Source organism: Egretta garzetta, unplaced genomic scaffold, assembly GCF_000687185.1.
Source record: "Egretta garzetta isolate BGI_Z169 unplaced genomic scaffold, ASM68718v1 scaffold206, whole genome shotgun sequence".
Classification (NCBI taxonomy): Eukaryota; Metazoa; Chordata; class Aves; order Pelecaniformes; family Ardeidae; genus Egretta; species Egretta garzetta.
The window spans coordinates 2,300,539-2,320,413 of NW_009259984.1; the positions used below are offsets into that span (position 1 = coordinate 2,300,539).

The 19,875-nt window shown below is 38.5% G+C and overlaps 1 protein-coding gene across 5 annotated transcripts in view; it reads left to right on the forward strand.

The window, feature by feature from the left end:
- The window catches only part of DICER1 (dicer 1, ribonuclease III), a 67,271-nt gene that overhangs the window by 17,499 nt on the left and 29,897 nt on the right, over nucleotides 1-19,875 (forward strand). For 4 of the 5 annotated variants that reach the window (XM_035896000.1, XM_035896001.1, XM_009640504.2 and 1 more), the window contains exons 4-11: nucleotides 8,055-8,247; nucleotides 9,179-9,341; nucleotides 9,772-9,902; nucleotides 10,017-10,151; nucleotides 10,803-10,963; nucleotides 12,281-12,449; nucleotides 14,572-15,044; nucleotides 18,926-19,058. In XM_035896000.1, coding sequence (XP_035751893.1) covers nucleotides 8,104-8,247; nucleotides 9,179-9,341; nucleotides 9,772-9,902; nucleotides 10,017-10,151; nucleotides 10,803-10,963; nucleotides 12,281-12,449; nucleotides 14,572-15,044; nucleotides 18,926-19,058 — 1,509 coding nt within the window. In that variant the 5' untranslated portion in view covers nucleotides 8,055-8,103. The remainder of the gene's footprint in view (nucleotides 1-8,054; nucleotides 8,248-9,178; nucleotides 9,342-9,771; nucleotides 9,903-10,016; nucleotides 10,152-10,802; nucleotides 10,964-12,280; nucleotides 12,450-14,571; nucleotides 15,045-18,925; nucleotides 19,059-19,875) is intronic. The other variant, XM_035896002.1, reaches the window with a different exon arrangement.

Here is a 19,875-nt window from a genome sequence, read left to right on the forward strand (position 1 = left end):
GCGGCTGTCGCGCCTCTCTCACGCTGAGCCATCGCCGCTATTTTTTCTTGCAATTGAATCCAAATCGGTTTTAAAGAATCGGGGAGTGCCCTTCTAAGGGGGGTCATCCGCTCGGCATCTGCTGGCATCATCATCGGGATTCCTGCCTGGGTTCCAGTTTTCCATTGTACATCATTTGCAGGCAAGCCGCTTTCTGCACGCGTTCCACCAACTGATCCGTGGCCCCCGTGATGGCGAGGGGGTCCCCCCTTTCCAGGGGGTTTAACCCTCTGTCCCAATAAGCTACTCATTGGGTTAGAGACCAGGGGGCTCAGTGGCCTCCAGGAGTTAAAAATAATCCTGGCCCCCAGTATCCTTCCACCTCCCATTCACCGAGCAAAATCTGATCCCCTCCCCGTAACGGTACTGTCCACACATCATCCGTCTCCCTAGGGGTTCAGCCAAAATATTTTTTCAATTTTGCCAATTCAGTGGCAGTGTAGGGGATTTCTTTAGTTATGACTTGGGGAAAATGATCCCGCTCATCTTCGTAACTATATTCAGCCTCAATTAAGGGTCGCAGGGAGGGTGGTTTGGCTCTTTGTAAGTTTCTCTCGCAGCTTGCAGATTGTTAAGGGGGTAAATAGCCGGTGGGGGGTGCCTCCTCGTGGACGGCCTTCACATGGAGTTTCTCCGTCAGAGCAATTTGCAAATTCTTAACTTGGTCCTTTTCTTCCTCCAATTGTTTTTTCCAATTCCACAACTTTTCCTTGCAAGGTCTTAACCAAAGTTTGGAGAGATGCAACAGTCTGGAATTCAGCGGCACGACGGCGGCCTCCTGCCGCTGCAAGACAATGGCTGTGCCTCTGCTGGGCCCGGCCCGGGCGCCCTTTTCCAGAGCGACCATTCGGTCACCAACGCCCTGCAAATCGTGCCCCTTGTTCTGTGCCCGGGCCGCAGGGGCTCTCGTTTTATCGCTCGGGTAAGGAGGGGGCAGCCGCCCCAGGAAGGCAGCCCGCAGGTTTCAGGCACGCACGCTGTACCACCCCCTCCTCGTTCCTGGGAGGTCTCATGTACACAAATCACTGGAGACGACTCAAACCTGCAATTAGCGCGGGGCGGCCCCCTCAGGGAGGCAGCACGTAAGCGTCAGTTCAGCCCCAGGCTCCCCCCCAACATCCCTGAGAGGTGCCCGCGTAAGGCAGCAGGGCTGCAGCCAGCGGGGGCGGGCGTCTGGGGCAGGCAGCACCGCAGGCACAATTCGGAGTTCCGCCCCGGCGTCCCCCAGAGGAACGCACGTACGACACGGGAGCACACGAACGGGTGGGCAATATGACACTCACTTCGAGGGATCCCGTCCGTGACGCTAATTTAATGTTAGGATCCAATTTTTTTTGGATGAAAGGAAGGCCCCCTTGCTTTCTGGCCGACCTCAGACAAGGCTGGGAAGCCAGGGGCGGCTGGAGCAACCTCTCCTTTCGGGTTCGATCCCTTCCAGTGAGGTTAAGGCGCGAATGAGGTCTGATGCGTGTTAGGGGGAAGAGAAAGCAGCGAAAGGGAAGGAAGGAAAGATAGGGAATTAAGCGAGAGGTCCGGATATAAAAGCGGACAGTCACCCCATGGATCCGTGGCGGTCCGGGGGTCCGTGCTTCCTCGGTGGTGGGTGATCGCATGCGCGGGGTCGCTGATCACGCAGGGTCCTTGGCTGTCTCCTGTAGGGTTGGTGATGGCACACGGGGTCTGAGATGGTGGCCTTCTACAGGCTGCGTGCCGAAGGCACACGCATGTGCGGGCCGCCCTCGGCAGCAGCCCCACGCCTGCGCCGTGCTCACCCAGGGCACGCCCGGTGAGCTTCATGTGGGCCAGCCTTGAGACAAATGTCCAGCCAGCCCGCCCCTCACCCCCCTTAAGAGTGCGGTAAGACCAAATACAAGAACTGCTGTTAGGCAGTGGATGTGGTGGAGGTCTTTGATAACAGGTAAGGAGCGTCTCGTGCAGCTGTGCACGATATAAAAGAGATTTCCGATCCATCTTACTGAATAATATTGTTTGACAGTATTTCCTTCCTTTAGATCTTCGGGGCTGAATTATGTCATTTAGAAACTTTGAATTTTGAGTTGTGAGCAGAAATCTCGGTGCTTGATTTTCCAAGTCTCCTAGATACTGGCTGCTAAATAAAAGGGGAAAAACCCCCTTTCCCATGAAAATGAAGCTTTTCTTCATGTTTCTGAGATGCTTCAGTTTCGGTGGTTTTTTACCAAATAAAACTGGGGGTGTGTGCTTTGGTTTTAAGTTCTCTAAGAGAACTGAAGTTACAGGAGTAATATTCACAAAATACACTTTTGTAGTGCTTTTGGAATATCGCAGGAAAACTCAAATCCTTTTAAAAACAGGTTTAGACATCAGATGATGTAGGAATCTTGTATGTTGAACTTCATTTGAGCAAAACCAGTTCTTGCCACTGAATGTTTATAGCCTAAGTAGAAATCACTCTACTGCAGGATTCTGCAGCAGTTGGCATGGAACACCATCAGTGAATATTTTACATTTTGTAAATTAAAATTTACATTAATTTTCTACTCTGTATTTTATATTTGTAATATTTTACTGTTTTCTTTTTATTTTTTCCTCCATTACCTAAGTAAGAATTTTCCGTCTTAGATCTTTCAGCAAGTTAATATTTCATGTAGCATTCACACATAAAACTTACTATAAAGAATGCAATATTCAGACTCTATGTAAAGAGAATATTCAAGCAGCAAGATTCTGTTCATAGTTTTTGTATAGATTGTGGTTTATTAACTTTAAGTGGATTTTTTTTTTTTTCCCCACCCCTTGAAGCTAACTTGGGGGGGGGGGCTGATGCTGAGAGTGCTTTTAGAGAATAAATTAGACATTTCTAGACAAAGATGAAAACCTACAACATGAGAAATAATTTTTGTATCACAAGGATTATATTGGGTACAAATTTACAAATCAACATTAGTGAAGAAAGCAGATGAAATACATCGCGTCTGCCACTAATAAATTTTTTATGTTAATAAGAGATAGTTGTAGCTTTGCATTAACATGGTATGAATATAAGACATACTGTGCACAACAGTGGCAGTAAAAACTTCAAAGATGCGTCCCCAGGGCTCTAGTCTCTTCTCTGTTTACTTTAGCGTATCATTCCATAAATGTTTTAAAGAGTCCTTAGAGCAGGACTAGGTCCAGGATGTCTTATTCCAGGTGAGTGCCCTACTTGGTTTGGCTTGTATTCCTTAGTGCAGTAAACCTTGAAATCTCTTTGTGCACCAAGGGACTGCTTCAACTTGGATATCGTCCTGTGACTGAAAAACCTACACAACAGTTGCAGAATTATTGTAGACTGGAAGAAACTGCTGTTAAATGTTGCTGGCTGTTTGTTCCCAACCTCGTGCCCTTCTGAAATAAAGTTCTTTAAATGGTAGAATAAGGGGTTGGTTTTAGCTCTGCAGTTCACTGTCTGTTCACGTAAAAGTGCATTAAAGTACCACCAACCTAGAACCTTCACATTCCACAACACGTTTCTGAACTTGTAAAATCAAGTTGAGGATTTTGCTCTAAAACTATCAAGATTGATGGCCATAAAACTGGACATTTCAGTGTTATTTTAATAGAACAGATAAGCTTGGGCACTGTGCTGCTTTGTCCAGCTTCTGTAACCTAGTCTAAAGCCACAGGAAGCAGGACTTGTTTCCTGTTTTTTTTTTCCCAACAAATTCAGCTTCAGCAAGTTCTTACAGTTTCTTGTTCTATCAGTTTTCAAAATAACATAGAGGTTGAAGATGGAACATCTTAGCAGATGTCTTTGTTACTCACACTGGCTGAGCAGGACTAGTTTGGGTTTTTCCTGCCTCCTTGTAAGCTAGTTTCAGTTAGCTGGGTTCAGTTGACTTCTGTCCACAAATTCTGAACACATGTACTTGCATCTCAAATGTTTTCAATTTAAAACCTGTTCTTCAAGTAGATGTGTTTTTTCCCTTTTTATTTCTAGATGGTCCTGTGCTGCTATTCTTTTATTGAAGAACTTGGTATTTTTTGTTGCTGTTGAAATAGAAACTTAGAATGATACAATTACTTCATTATTCTGGCTTACTGCCGTAATAATGTTGACATTGATCTTGTCAGATCTTATATACATCCAGTACAAATAATACAGATGCAGGCTAGGACTAGGAAACTTTGGCACAGCAGGAAGCAGCATTGATGGTTTAGGGAGGAAATTTTTTTCTTTTTACCTGAGTTAGCATACAGTGGCAGGGAATTTAAGCTATTTCAAGTGCATTCTGCCGCATGCGAGCTTAACTCTCATTAACTGTTACTTTGCTAATTAATTCTGCAATTTATCATAGCTATTTTTTTTTTTCTCAGATTGCAGGGTAATAATGATGTGGTTAACGGTGCCAGGCAGTGCTGTTTCTCTTATGCTTACTTTTCAAGTTACAAATGTGCATGGACTTCTTCCTTTGCACTTCAAAGGTATTTTTGAGAATGCTTTTTGATCTCGATGAGTTGATTGTACTTCAGGGCAGGTCTTTCATGAAGACACACAGAAACTAAAGTTGTAGTTGCGTATATGTTGTTTCACAGCTCTTCCAGATCAAGCTGGAACCGTGTGTAAGTACAAGTCCCCTTGCTTCTTGCAGTGGGGTAGGTAACCTGGTATGACTGTCATGAAGCGTGTAGCATAGGAGATATGCTTATTTTTAAATACTAGATCCTATGCTTGGTTTTCATTAGCAGCCTTCTCAAATAAGTTTGGTTTTCTTTCCTTAATTCCCTCCTGGTGATGTGAGATAGCTATTTCGTATGTTCCCAAGGTTGTACTTACGATTTGGAAAAGCAACACAAAATAGGTGGAATAGTAATCAAAGAAGAGACACTGATGATCTAAAGTCATTTATAAAACTGAAGTGGCTGGGCTCAAATACAAGAATGATTGGGGAATCAGCCTTAGCTTTTATTATGCAAAAGGTTTGGGTTTTTTTCCCTGGTCCCACCTAGCCTTGAGCAAATATGATGGCTGTGACCAGGTCTCATTTTAAACAAAGCAAACGCTAATTGTGTTTCCACATGAGTTGCTACATGTGAGTAGTGAAAAATGCCTTGACACCATTTCAATGAAATATTGTAGTCATGATAGACTTTTGCGTTCTTAAAAGGATTTTTTGTATGTGTTACCAACTAGCATGATTCTCAATGGAATATAAAAAGAGAAGCTAGATATATAAAGGGAAGCTTCATCTGTTGGGGGGTGGGGGGGAGGTGTGTGTCAGGGACGACACACCTTTCCCTAAGTTTTCTCCCTTCTCCCCTGCTCTCATGCCCCTGAGCTTCACTTAACCGTAGCAGTGCCCAGAGTTCCCAGCTGCTTTCTACCAGTGGCTGGGGAAGACTGTGTATCATGCTGCTGTCCTTGCCGCGTGACGGATTTAATTTGATTAGTCACATAGTGATTAACAGCAGTACATTTGATGTGCAAATACTCAGTAGATCAGAATGTCAAGGATGACCATCTTTGCTACGTGCAACTGCTTAGCACATACACATCTTTCCTCCTGGTTGTCTCCTGTGACCCAGAGCTGTGGAGTCCCAGTGGAGGAAGAGCCATGAAGCCACTAGTTCCAAAGAGGGATTGAACCAAAACATCTTTTAGTTGTGCCAGATTTGAATGCTCTATGAAGTTACTAGTTGAATTGTTAGAACAGAACCTGCATGTGCTTGTATGCATTGTTTGAGAGGTATAAAAACAATTTAAAAATCTACAGGAGTCTTTTTTGTATTGTAACTGAAATGAATAATGATGCATTACTGATTTTATGATGTGTGTAGACTATGTTGTTTTCTATTTGCAGCTAAATAAAGCATATTGATCCATTTTATCTATTTAGATAATCTGAAAGACTCAGGCTGAAATGGTAGCTTTGGTTACAGGACTGAAAAAGTAAATGAGAAGATTTGCATGAGTTTAGAGATGCATTCAAAAGCAACTGGGAAAAAAAAAACATAAAATGTCAAGAGCTTTCTCTATGTCCTGTGAAAATGTACATTCATTACTTTTTTTTTGTTTTAAAAATCTGAATACATCTTTTCTTTCTGGAGTCTTCTCACCCTGACAGTTTCTGTGGAGCTCAAATTAAAATATCAGACAAGATTCTAGCAATATCAACACAGTTCTCTTAGGAAAGAAATACTATTTTTGGTGGAGGGGAAAGTACATTAATTGCTGAGGCAAAGACCAAGAAGTTACGTTTACCATCTTTTAAAAAGTAGCATTTACTACTGAACATCTTCAAAAGAGAACTAGTTCTTTATAATGGAACAGAACAATGGTACTTCAACTTAACCACACTGTCCTTCAGAACTCCCCCTACCCCTTTGGAAAAAACTGAGACAAAGCTTTATCTCTGACTGCTTTATAGAAAGTGGCATTACTTCTGCATGAATCTGCAAGAGGAGTGGTCATGTAATTCAATGTATTGCCTTCTCTTACATGATATACCTGAGATGGAAAGCTAGAGAGAATCAGCTTGATCTCTCTTGTCAGTGCTTCCCATAGTTATTTAATATTAGTTAAGTTAGAATAAAATTCAGTGTTTAGACATGGCCCAAATTAGAGTACTTAAATTAAAAATGTGAATATACAACAAAGAGCTATGATGCTTTATTAGCTGAAGACTGTGGTAAATAAAATAAAATATCATCTTGGTACAAAAATAAAGGAATACTTTTTTAAAAAAAAAATTATACAGCATTATTTGTTTTATCTCAAAGCAGTTACTTGTCCTAATCATTAGTGGTTAATATTTTCTATTAGATACCATATCATTCTTTATTCCTTTTTTTTTCCTACTGCACACTTGCAAAACTTAAACAACTTTCCTGAAATGTAGAAAAGCAAGGACATTTCTATGCGATAGGATGATAATTAGCTTTTCCTCATGTATTTCTAATGAGTGATTACATCTGAAAGCATTGTCAATTTTATACATTTCTCATTTTGAGACTGATGATAAAATGAATGTAGAGCACCTAGGAATTTTGAGGAAAACTAACTTTTGAAAATATTGTTTTGTTGAATAGGGTATGTATCTGACTTGGTGTATGTGGGGAAGTACTCAGAATTTCTTAGATTTGATGCAGCATGTTTGTGTTGCATTCAGCATTATTTTTTTTATAGCGTCAAGCCTTAATCAGTTTTCCTGGGCAAGGTAGAATTGATTTTTTTTTTTCTTTTTTTTTTTTAACCTTGGTCATTCCTGACAGATAGCAAACACTTTTAAAACCCCTCCATGACGAGGACTTCATAACCATAGCAGAAAAGAGTTTTCCAGTGCATAATTTTCATCAAGTTGTGAATGGTTTGCTTGTTTATCTGTTAGAATATATTTCTGGATATTGGTGGTTAACCTGATAAGGGTCCCTTTCTCCATGAGTCCTATCAGTCTCGTCAGCAATTGTTTATAATACTTCTGCCAGTTCCTTAAATAGTTAGCCTTATCAGAATCTGATGATTTGAAAATACTGAGGTTCTTGTGTAGTTCCTGTTCTTTTCCCGCTGATTAGAATAAAGTTCCTATTGCACGTGTGCATGTAAAGCTTTAGCTGGTCATAGGGACTTTTTGGTTGGGCAGAGAAATGGAAAATGTGATAGTTGCTTATGCCTGTGCTCTAGAAAATCAATCTTCTTTCCTGAAGTAAAAGTAAAACAGCTTTATTTTTTAAAAATTTTTTCTTAAGTGTATTTTAAATGAGGTTCTGTCAGAACGTAAATGGGACTTTATTCTGAAAATTACATGCATAAATCCAAATGCCTAGAATGTACTTTGGCCGGTAAAGTTCCTTTTGAATTTCTTTGGTACTTTGATAAACACACATCTTTAAGTGGAAGAGTGCCTGTAAATTTAAAATTAATATTTTCTACTGAAAATAGTATGAGATTTAGCACTTACTGGAAATAAAATCAAGTAATGTCCTTTTCTTAGAATAAATTTTCTCTTCTTGCTTTATATTTTGACTGTATCTAATACGGTTTCTTTTTCTTCTCATAGTAGGCTGTGCTGGAACAAAAATGCAATGAAAGAAACACTGGATGAATGAATGAAAAGCCCTGCTTTGCAATCCCTCAGCATGGCAGGACTGCAGCTCATGACCCCTGCTTCCTCCCCAATGGGTCCATTTTTTGGACTACCATGGCAACAAGAAGCAATTCATGATAACATTTACACGCCAAGAAAATATCAGGTACTAGTGATAATACTAATACAGTGTTGTCAGAAAAAAGTACAATTACATTCATTAACTTAATAGCAAAAGAACCCGAGCAGCTGGAGAATGTGCAGTGTTGCGCGCGGTCTAGGCATGTCTCTCTCACAGCTCCACCTGTTGGGAGTTAATTGTGTGTCTCTTTCTTTAGCTTGGCTGTGTTCTACGTTTGTAATATGCCCCATGCCCTCTTCTCCGTTTGCTCTAACGAGCAGAACAACTTTTAAGCTGAGTATCCTCTTGCTGCTCTCTGCAAAATGCTGTTAGGGACAAATACAGCAAACGTTACACTGTGCATCTCGATTGTATGCGTACAATCATGTCTCCTTCCCCCTCTGACCTTCTGTCTTCTACATGCTAAATCTTGATTTTTGGTTCACATACTGGTCAAAGCAGCTCAGTAAGGGCACTCTGGTTTTCATTTTGTTAAGGAATGCTATTTCTGAGTTCTAGAATTTCAGTTCTCTTTGCACAGCAGAGGTGCCCGAAAGCTAGCATGTTGTTAGTATTACTGAAAAGCTTAGAGCACCTTGAGCTGATATACTTGCTTATTTGTCTGAAGTGATGTAGACAGTTAGACTTAAAAGCTCTAACTTCTTTCTTCACACAATGTATCTAGCAACAAAATAGTCTATTAAAAAGATAGTTAGAAAGCTACTTAAAATAGCAGCAAATTGTGATACTAAAGAATTTTAGATTTAGAAGCTAGACTACATATAGTGTGTATTAATATTTTTGAAAGACTGGGACAGTGTATAGTTATGGAAGAGATGCGTTAATTCTATGGCACTGGAAAGATCTCCAGAGATACTGACTTGTCTGTAGTCTATTTACTGCTTCTGTTATTTTTTTTGTCAGCTTTTTCACTGAGTTGCTTGCAAGTAAGGACATTATTATTTCTTAAACCTAGGTTGAACTGCTTGAAGCAGCTTTGGATCATAATACAATAGTCTGCTTAAACACTGGCTCAGGGAAGACTTTTATTGCAGTACTACTCACTAAAGAGCTGTCCTATCAGATCAGGGGAGATTTCAACAAAAATGGAAAAAGAACTGTGTTCTTGGTCAACTCAGGTAAGGGGGAAAGTATACTAAGTTCCTAACCTTGCTGCTAATATTTCCATGGAATATTCCTTAATGGAAGTTGTGTGAAAGCAAAGTCGGGAGAAACTTGCATATAAAGTCTTCAACAGCAAGGATGTTAAGCTGATTAAAGAATGTGATACCTTTGATCTTTTGCTTATAAGCTATTTAATACAACCTGTTCGCGACATCTTCTGTTTCCTGGTTTAAAATTAAGACATTGAATCTGAAGTGCAATTTAGTTACCAATCTGTTCCCTTGCTGTGGTTTTACGTGGAGGCAGTTGCCGTGTACACCTGGTTTAAAAATAGTCTGAACTGTGTAATGAAACATGGTGCTAGGTAATACAACACACATCTTGAAAATTAATGTATGAAAAGACCTTTATGTGATTGAGATTTTTTTTATATTTTTTCTTAAGCAAATCAAGTTGCTCAACAAGTGTCAGCTGTCAGGACACATTCAGATCTTAAAGTGGGAGAGTATTCGAGTTTAGAGACAACTGAATCATGGACAAAAGAGAAGTGGAGTCAGGAATTCTCTAAGCACCAGGTAATGTATTAAGTATAAACTATAATATAAGCAGAGCCTATGGTAAGTTAGGCTTGATCAGAAGCTTGCACTTATCTTGTAGTGACTTTTTTTCCCCCCCCCCTTTCGATCTAGGTTCTGGTTATGACATGTCATGTTGCTTTGACTGTTTTGAGAAATGAGTATTTATCCCTGTCAAATATTAATCTTCTGGTGTTTGATGAGTGCCATCTTGCAATCCAGGATCACCCATACCGTGAAATTATGAAGGTGGGTTTCTATTGCATGGATGTTTTAGTACAAGAAAAATCTGGTAATAACAGAGGAGAGAAGCTAAATTTATGTAATTAGAGGAGTTTTGTAAATTCATTGATAAAATATTTGAGTTTGGGAACGGGGTGTACTAAACAGTTTTTATTATTTTTAAAACACTGGTTTCTAAAGATGTTTGTAGCGCTCTTTCAGGATATTCTTGGCTCCATGTGGTATTTGGCTTATACAGTATGAGAAACCTGTGTAATAGATGTCTTTCCAAATCCCTCTCCAAGTTTAACCAGAGCACGTGTCTTATTTTTTTAGATGGTACCTTAGTTTTTACATGGTGTGGAAGTACTATGGTGTGAGTGTGTGTTGTAAATGTGGCAAGGATATTCTGCACAATGCTAACTGTTTATTTCTTTATGTTTTTCCACATTGTAAATATTTACCTTTAAGGATGACTGTTGTTAAATGTTACTCAATTTCTAGTTTAACTTCCACTCCATAGAATAGAAAATACTCATTCAATATTTGGTTCCTTTTCCAACACCTGCTATTGAAACAGTGGTTTCCAACTAAGCATCTAAGTTTGCAGTCTGATAACTTGATGGTAGGTTTGCAGGATACCTGTCCCAAGGTATTTCATTGTCTTTTACTTCACAGATCTGTGAGGATTATCCATCATGTCCTCGAATCTTGGGATTAACAGCTTCCATTTTAAATGGGAAATGTGATCCTGCTGAGTTAGAGGAGAAGATCCAGAAACTGGAGAAAATTTTAAAGAGCAATGCTGAAACTGCAACTGATTTGGTGGTCTTAGACAGGTATGTTGTACAATTATGGCTGTTAAATTGATGCCTGTGTCTTCATTTTGGATAGAGGAATAAGCCAGTAGAAATATTTCTTCTTTTAAATTTTGGGAAAGCTTGTGTGTATGTGATGCCATTGCTTCTATTTGGGGTGGGGAGGGAATGTTAAATTGCTTTTCGAGTAACCAGTGTTGAAGTACATCTTTCCTTAAAGTTAAGCACAAAGGCTGATTGGCCTTGTTATTCAGAAATTTTCTGTAGTTGTTAAAAAACAAAACAAAACAAAAAGGACCCAACAAAACCACTAAAAAAAAGAAACCCCCAAAACAACCAAATAAAAAAATACAAACAAACAAACAAACAAAACTCCAACACACCACCAACCTAGAAACTTGACATTCCACAACATGTTTCTGAACATGTAAAATGCACTCTCATATGTTGGGAGAGTAACTGGTTCATGTTCAATGTGTGCCGTAATGTTGCTATTTCACTTAGAAAAATGTTGCAACATCCACAGCACAAGATGTTCTTAATGCCAGAAAAGTTGCACGACTCTTTTCCTTTCCTGGGATTAGAGGCTGATAACAGGGAGATAACATAGTAAAAACTATTTAAATAGCAGAGCAAATGGGTGTTTTCCTCTATGTTCTTATAGAATGTAGAATCGTGTGAATATTGTTTAAAATAAAGGTGGTGATAGTGTGATGATTTGTGGTAGACAAAAATTAGTGTGAAATGATTCATATGTAGCATGTTTTCTTGCACCAGCTGTACTGTGTTGTATGAACTGAGTTTCAGACAAAGTCGAAGATGGTTATTTCACGGTCTGGAATGGGTGGTTTGTGGGTGTGTTTTTTAAATGCATTTTTCTGAACTTGTGTGAACCATTTGCTTTTAAGATTTTCTCACTGATAGCTCTGCCATTCAAGAACAGTAATTACTAGTGTATCTATAGACATAAATTTGCATTATGTGCATAGTATTTGTTTGGTATATCAAAAGAGTACACTCTGGAAAGTGTAGATGGTAGTCAATTAAATTCAATATGTTTTGCCTTAATTTTTCCAATATTTGAAATTAAGATAGTTCTATTAATCTTTTTAGAGGGGAAAGTGTTTTAGAATGAAGCAGTTTAGTATTTGGGGTGATGGAGGTTTTTTACTTTGAAGTATTTAACTGTGTAGCTATTCATTATTAATTCATGATGGGGAAAGAAATGTACTTGAATAGACTTCATGTTGCTGCTGTTATTTGCTGTATAACCTTAACAGGCTGAAAGCTCTGACTTTCAGAAGCTTGTATTTAACTTGATCTTTGCCCTCAATTAAGATATACTTCTCAGCCATGTGAGATTGTTGTAGACTGTGGACCATATACTGACAAAAGTGGGTTGTATGGAAGATTATTAAAGGAATTGGATGAGGCACTTACTTTTCTCAATGACTGCAACATATCTGTGCATTCAAAAGAAAGAGATTCTACATTAATTTCTAAGCAGGTAAGGACATTAAGCTATGTGAAAAACCTGGGGAATAGAGGTCTTACTACTGTTTTTCTTTGCCGTGTATGTTACATTACTGAAACGTTCTAAGCTAGTGAGCCTAGAGTATCTGAGCAAAAAGACTTCTGATTTTTGTACTCATTAACAATGCAAGTCTTCTCATAAATGAGTGGGGCTTGAATGTCAACCATTGATAAGAACTTCACCTGGTTAGAGAACCTTGTATTCAAATTTGCTTAAGGCAGTAAAATAGTCCTGCACCCTGATATTGTGGGTCCTTATTTCTGAAGTCAAGAATTTGATGTCTTTGTGATCTTCCGTGGCCTTTGAATAATTTTGTACTGAAGAGGAAAAAATGCCTCGGGAATTATTTGGAAAAACTGTATCCAGGTGTACTAAAAGATGATAAAGTAAGAATTCTGGCAAAAATTCCAGCCATAGATCTACAATTTCTACAGTTTATTTTAGAAAAACAGTGGACTAGTACCACGCCTTGCTGGAATGGAATTTGAACTTCAAGCTTGCCCCTACCTTTCTATGTGTTTGCCCCTATGTTGTCATGTGAGATGACAGAGTGGAGTCCAGGAGGCGCAGTGTATCGAGCAGGGACCTGTTACACCTGGGGTCTGGGGTCCAGGCAGCTTTTTTTCCCTCTCAGACTTTGTGGTTTGGAATTGCCTCCTGAGGTACAACTATGTAGGTATGTAAGTCTTTGTTTAACAAGAAGTCAGTAACCAGTAGCCTATGAGGAATTTGGAGAATGTGTTTCTCTCTTCAGCCCGAAGTATTGCAGTTTTCTTTAATGTTCTTAGACAGCACTCTGATGCTGTCCAGAAAAATATTATTCGGGCCAGAGGGAAGGATGATACATAGGGCAGCCTGTCATGGCTGCATGGGAAAAGGAAGTCCTGGTTACTTTTGTGTTAAACTTAAAATGTAATAGGCTAAAATATGTAAGGAATGCTGGCAGCTGAGGGCAGTTCCCAGATTTGCATAGTCCGGAAGAGTGGATTAACTGCTATGCTTCTAATGCACATAACCCTCTGTGCTTGTTTGCTGATCCAGTAGCTCTCCAAGAAGATGGAGGCGCCCATATTAAGAAAAAGAAATCAGTTTTCAGCCTGAGGTGCCTTTTGTCTTGGCACTGGAGAGCATCAAGCCTCTGTGTGCAGTTACAATCAGTTTAGATAAATTTTGCCCTTAATTAAACCTTACAGCTAACCGATTTCAGGGAGGGTAGTGTAAAGAGGATGATAACCTGTTCTTTACTGCCTCACAGAAGGGAAGAAGGTAAAGAAATTAAAGCATCAACTGAAAACTGTATCATCCTGACTGTTGCTGTAGTTCTGTCATAGTTCTTATGTAGTGATAATACATCCAGATTATAAGTCTTCTTAATAGTGTGATCAGTGTACCTGATTTCTGGATTACTAGTTTATTGTTTGACCACTTGACTCTTCAAGAGGAAACAATTTACCATCAGATAAGATGTTGATGGTACTCAAGTGCTTCTGCTGTACTCCCTGAGTAGGGTATAGTTCTCTCTGGTTTTCCTATTCCATCCACACATACAAACCCCTATTTTTTTTTCCTTCGAGAGTCTAGATTTGCTAAGATTACCCTAAGGCCACTGTACAGCTTTCTGGTTAGATAATTTTGAAACCCTGGCAAGTATCAGTAACAAATAAAGTAAAAATGCCCAGTAAAGCATTTATTTTATTAGATCTATGTTAAATATAAAGGGTAATAATTTCTGCTTTGTTTATCTAGCTGCCTCAAGAAGTATTCTCCTTTTTAGCATAATTATCTTAAGGTAAATTCCAAATCACAGTTCTACAAAATTGTAAAATATTCTTTAAACTTGGTTTTTTTGAGATTCAGTAATGTACAAAGTTAAAAGTTTTGTTGTAGTAATTTAGGGGGGAGGGGGAAACTTGCTCCATTAGAAACACCAAAGTTCCCGAGGTCATCTAGATAATAAAAGCAGACATCTGAATATTTTTATACGATTGTCATAATCCTTACAAAGATTGTGCTCTATGAGAAACAAGATCCCAATCTTAAAATAATAGTTCATGACTGTACTCTTTGAACTGATATTTGAATTCATTTGTTGTAGATATTGTCAGACTGTCGAGCTGTGTTGGTTGTTCTGGGACCCTGGTGTGCAGATAAGGTAGCTGGGATGATGGTGAGAGAGCTACAGAAGTATATCAAACACGAACAAGAGGAGCTGCACAGGAAATTTTTATTGTTTACAGACACTTTCCTAAGGAAAATACATGCACTCTGTGAAGAGCACTTCTCGCCTGCCTCACTTGACCTGAAATTTGTAACCCCAAAAGTAATAAAGCTGCTTGAAATCTTGCGCAAATATAAACCATATGAACGGCAGCAGTTTGAAAGTGTTGAATGGTATAACAATAGGAATCAGGATAATTATGTATCTTGGAGTGATTCTGAAGATGATGATGAGGATGAAGAAATTGAGGAGAAAGAGAAGCCAGAGACTAATTTCCCATCTCCCTTTACTAATATTTTATGTGGAATTATTTTTGTGGAAAGAAGATACACAGCAGTTGTTCTAAATAGGTAAAGCTTTTTATTTAAAAAAAAAGTAATTTAAAAAAAGAAAAAAGGCAGACATTAGCACATGGATGTTAATATTATGAATATGTAGGGATTGTCTTGTTTTTTCAGAAATCTGTTTTAAAGTTGTTTTAGGAGATCATAGTGGATCTGTGTAAAAAAAAAAAAAATAATTTAACAAAATTCGGTCTGTGTGTATATGTGGATGGGAAGAGCATGCCTCTTTGAGAATTGTACTCAAGAGCTTGTTTTGGACCTGAGTTTGCAATTTGATTTCTTCAGAAGGCAAAATGTGAAATACTGTACTTAACCTGTAAAATAGCCATATACTGATTTGTCTTAATCAGTCTTTAAATTTGTATTTGCAATGGCTGCTGGAAACTTCTCTAACCTCCTGAGTGCAATACTTCTGGAAACTTTGCCATTACCTTACTAAATCACATTATTATATGATCCAAGTCTCCAGAAAATCAAATTTGCCCTTGCACAAATACCTCTTATGATTTACCAGTACTACTTTAACATTTGGTGTTTATAAAACACCTATTCAGTTAAACACTAAGCACTTTCTTACAGTCTCCACCAAGAAAAATATGAACCCTGGAATGTTTGCCAAGATACACTGTGCAGTGGTCTAGTTCCTTATCAGTTCTTATTCCTGAATGTGATCCATGTTAGTTATACATAACACTTAATTGTTAAATGCTATTTGCCACAAACCATGAATGACATCTGATTTATTCACCTATCTTGATTTTCGGGTTTTGGTAGGTTTTTTGATAGTGTGCTAAATGCCCTGTGCAATTTGTTTATTGCATTCTTGAATACCTCTGAATCTGACCCTTCTGTTGTTACCTTTTTGCCTGAGTCATTAGTTTGAGTGCATAATATATTCTTTGATTTGCAGACTTGCCTATGTCTTTTCTGTGAACTTCGTCTTTTTTTCTTTGCCTTTTTTTAATTTTTAAATAAGCTTGCATAAATATGCAATATGATGCAAACTAAGCCATTCAGTGAAATGGACATGTTCTGTTAATAACTCCTGAAGAAATAAGATTAACAGATTCTGGTAAATTCTTGCTGAGCTGAAATGCATATTTTACTATTTTACAGGGAGTGAACAGAATTGTTAACTTTTTTCTTCTCTGCTATGATTGTGATTATAAATTATACTCTTTTTTCCACTGTGTGTTCTTGTAGACTCTGATTTATGCACTATGCTATAGCCTAACTGCTGTTGAACGTGACAGAATATGATGTCTAGATCGAATAGGTATCTAAATTCTGCCACCTTTAAGCTTTAGGAATCTTTGGTACAGGTTGTTGGTAGCAAAAAGTAAAACTATATGTAACTTCATATCCGCTTTTGAAAGCTAGCTAGCAGACTCTTAAACCTGATCTCAAAATATGTGGATGGATGGTCAGTAGACCTGAGCTGTTGGACAGAAGACTGAAAGCCCTCAGTGGAGAACCTCACTGTAGGCTCACTTCAGTTGAGTGGATTTAGCTCAAGGGCCTCTGCTGATTGTAGCTATACTTACGCTGTATATACAGGTGGAAAGATTGTCTCCTGAGTAAGGAAGTCAGGAGTGTTTGAGTTAGTGTATCAAAACCACTCGAGCTTCTGGTAATCCAGTATGGATCATTAAACAGAACTAAGTTAAAGCAAAAATATAAATTTTTTTAGAGTATATTTATTATGGTAATATTTAGAGACTAGAATCCCATTTTATGAAGTCCATAGTTCATGATGGCTGACAAAGGGCAGAATTCCTGGCAGGTGGTGTACTTTCTGGGAGAAATGGGTAGGAATTTTCTCTGAAGCAGTAATTGGAGCTAATCTCTTTAGAGGGCTTTAGCAACAGCCACTGCACATACTGTAAATACTAAAAATTAGAAAAAAAAAAACCCAACAGCTTATTCTTTGATTATTATTACACAACTGATTAAGTGGCTCATTTACTGTCTTATTTAGTGATAGAGTTGAGTTCTGGTTCCTATAAGCTCCTTTTCAGAAGAGAAAACATTTTCTAAAGCCCAGTTTCCTTACATTTTCATTGTGGTGCCTCTCAGCTGCCTTAGAGAGGGATCTGAAAGCAGAAGTTTTTGTATTTTTGAAAATCAACACCTGCTACCTGCTGCTAATAACACTTTTTTTTAACCACAATGTTGAAGTCCTGAATGTTTCTTAAGAACTTGCCAAAGATGTGCACAGTGAAATTTTTATTCAGATGGTTTTAATTGTCCATTTCTGTAGTAAATGAGATACAGTAAGAATGCTTGAGATCCTTAGTAGGTACTCAAACTGAAGCTATATGACTTGACAGAAATGCCATGTGGAAAAAGAAATATTAAAAAAAATAGGCTTTTTATCCAGTTATTAACCCATACTCTTGTAGCATGTCTGACTCAAGAGCCTAGACTGCATACAGAAATGTGTATCTGTTTAGCCTTGAACTAACAAATCACATGCATTTTAGTACAGGAGGCTCCTTCTAGTCTGTTTTTGTAAGGATACCAAGCTATTTGCCACTTTTCCATTCTCTTGCCTATACTCTCTGTCCATTCCAGTTTTAACAGATTGCAAAGGAAGGAAGTCTTCAAGGTGTTTTATGTTCCCATAAATCTCATTTAAAATGGTGACCGGGTAAAAGGGAGAGACTTGAGTAGTTTTCCAAGAGTAGAAAGGTCAGGGAGCACTTTGCCATTTTCCATCTGGTTTGGCAGCAGCTCGCTGGGCAGGTGGTAGGCATGTAGCTGGGGACTGGCACAGCACCCATCTTCTTACATGTGAGGCAGAACTGCTGGAGGTAGAATTGGGAAAGGTTTGAATTGCTGTTGTAGGTATACAGAGGCAGGCTGTCCTTTGGCTATGAGAAACACCTGGTGATGGACACGATGGATATGCTATGAGCAAAGTGGTACTGGGATGGCTATAGTGAGACAGGCAAGGGATGTAATTTTTTTGTATATGATCCCTTGATTTTTATTGGCTCTGCTGCTCAAAAACCTGTTGGGGTTGAGAAATCCCAGTTTTTGTGCATGCTGACAACAGATAAACTAAAGATGCTACAGCATAATTACTTTGATTGCTCAATGTAGTTGTGCTTTTAAATCCATAAATGCCTAGTTCTAGATTCAGTGCATTTATATGAGCAATCTTCTACCTTGTCTGTGAAATCAAAACACTGCAGAAGCCAGCCTTTTCTGCTCTGTAACCTGAAGAAGGGTGTAGGGGAATAAACTGAGAGCAGGGATGATCCTTATCTCTCTGTTCAGTCTTCCTTTTAAAGAATTGGATTAAATCCTCCAAATGTATCTTCATTTAGGTTAATTTCAAAAATAGTAAACATCTCACTGGGTAGGCTGAGCATTGCTCTTCAGAAAAAAACAGGTCAACATTTTGTCATTAGCATACCTGAACAGAATATGTATTGTAAAACATAGATTGTTATTCTCCTTAATGTTAACCTAGAAATTAACACCTTATATTGTGGAAACATACTCTGTTGAGGGAGTAGTTACAGGTCTTTCTGCTAAAATCAGTCATCATCTACAGAGAATGAGATTAACTAAACCAGTTGTGAGTAGGGTGCCTTAACAACAGGGAGCCTTAGAGCAATAGATTAGTTTAAAAATACGTGGTTTTACCATGATAGGTCTGAAGTGCATGTGATGCATGCACACTCCTGCTGTGTATTTTATTATCCTTACAGAGGTTTTCACTAGAAGTAGTGTTTTTAGGAAGGCTAAGGTCAGTTTATGTGTTAGCATGGCTTAATTGCCATGCTTCCATTTTTTTCTTTTAATGTAGGACTTGCAAACATAAGGTTGTCTTCTATTTTCTGGGTTGTGTGACATTAAAATGCATGTAATATTTTTAGGTTGATAAAAGAAGCTGGCAAGCAAGATCCAGAACTGGCTTACATCAGTAGCAATTTTATAACTGGACATGGCATTGGGAAGAACCAGCCTCGTAACAAGCAGATGGAAGTAGAATTCAGAAAACAGGAAGAGGTAACTTCAAGAAAAACAACTGAAACTAGCAGTACCTTCAGAACCTTTTGGTTTCTCTCTTTTTTTTTTTTTTTTTTTCATTCATATCTGTGGGGGGGGGCGGTGTCTTTAAAAACAAAACAAACCAGCAGTCATTGGAAGTTCAGGGAATACCCTTGGCTTAACAAAAATGCAGACTTACTGGAGATACATATGTTCTTCATTTAAAAAAAAAAACAACAACCCAAACCCAAAACCAAAACAAAGAACCAAAAAACCTCATGTTTAGAGACATTGCTATGTCACATTACACAATCAGAAGTTAAAAATTCATGCAAAATCGTGCTTGTGTCTAGTCAGAGTTCAGGGAATACCCTTGGCTTAACAAAAATGCAGACTTACTGGAGATACATATGTTCTTCATTTAAAAAAAAAAACAACAACCCAAACCCAAAACCAAAACAAAGAACCAAAAAACCTCATGTTTAGAGACATTGCTATGTCACATTACACAATCAGAAGTTAAAAATTCATGCAAAATCGTGCTTGTGTCTAGTCAGATCATCAACCATCTAATTTTTCTGCATTGGGTTAGTAGTAGTACAGTAATACTGTAAAGAAAATCCAGGTTCCTGACATTTTCAACAGTTAAGCTGTTTTTAATATTTATCTTTGCTAAGAATGAATTTAGTAAATCATTAAATGATATTTATATAAAACCCTGCGATTTTGACCTCACTTAAAGCATGTGAAACCTTTTGAAAGCAAATGCATTTGCATTCTTCACTCTCAGTGCCGGCTGGGTTGTCCTGAGCCCTCCCCCCCCCACCGCCCCGCC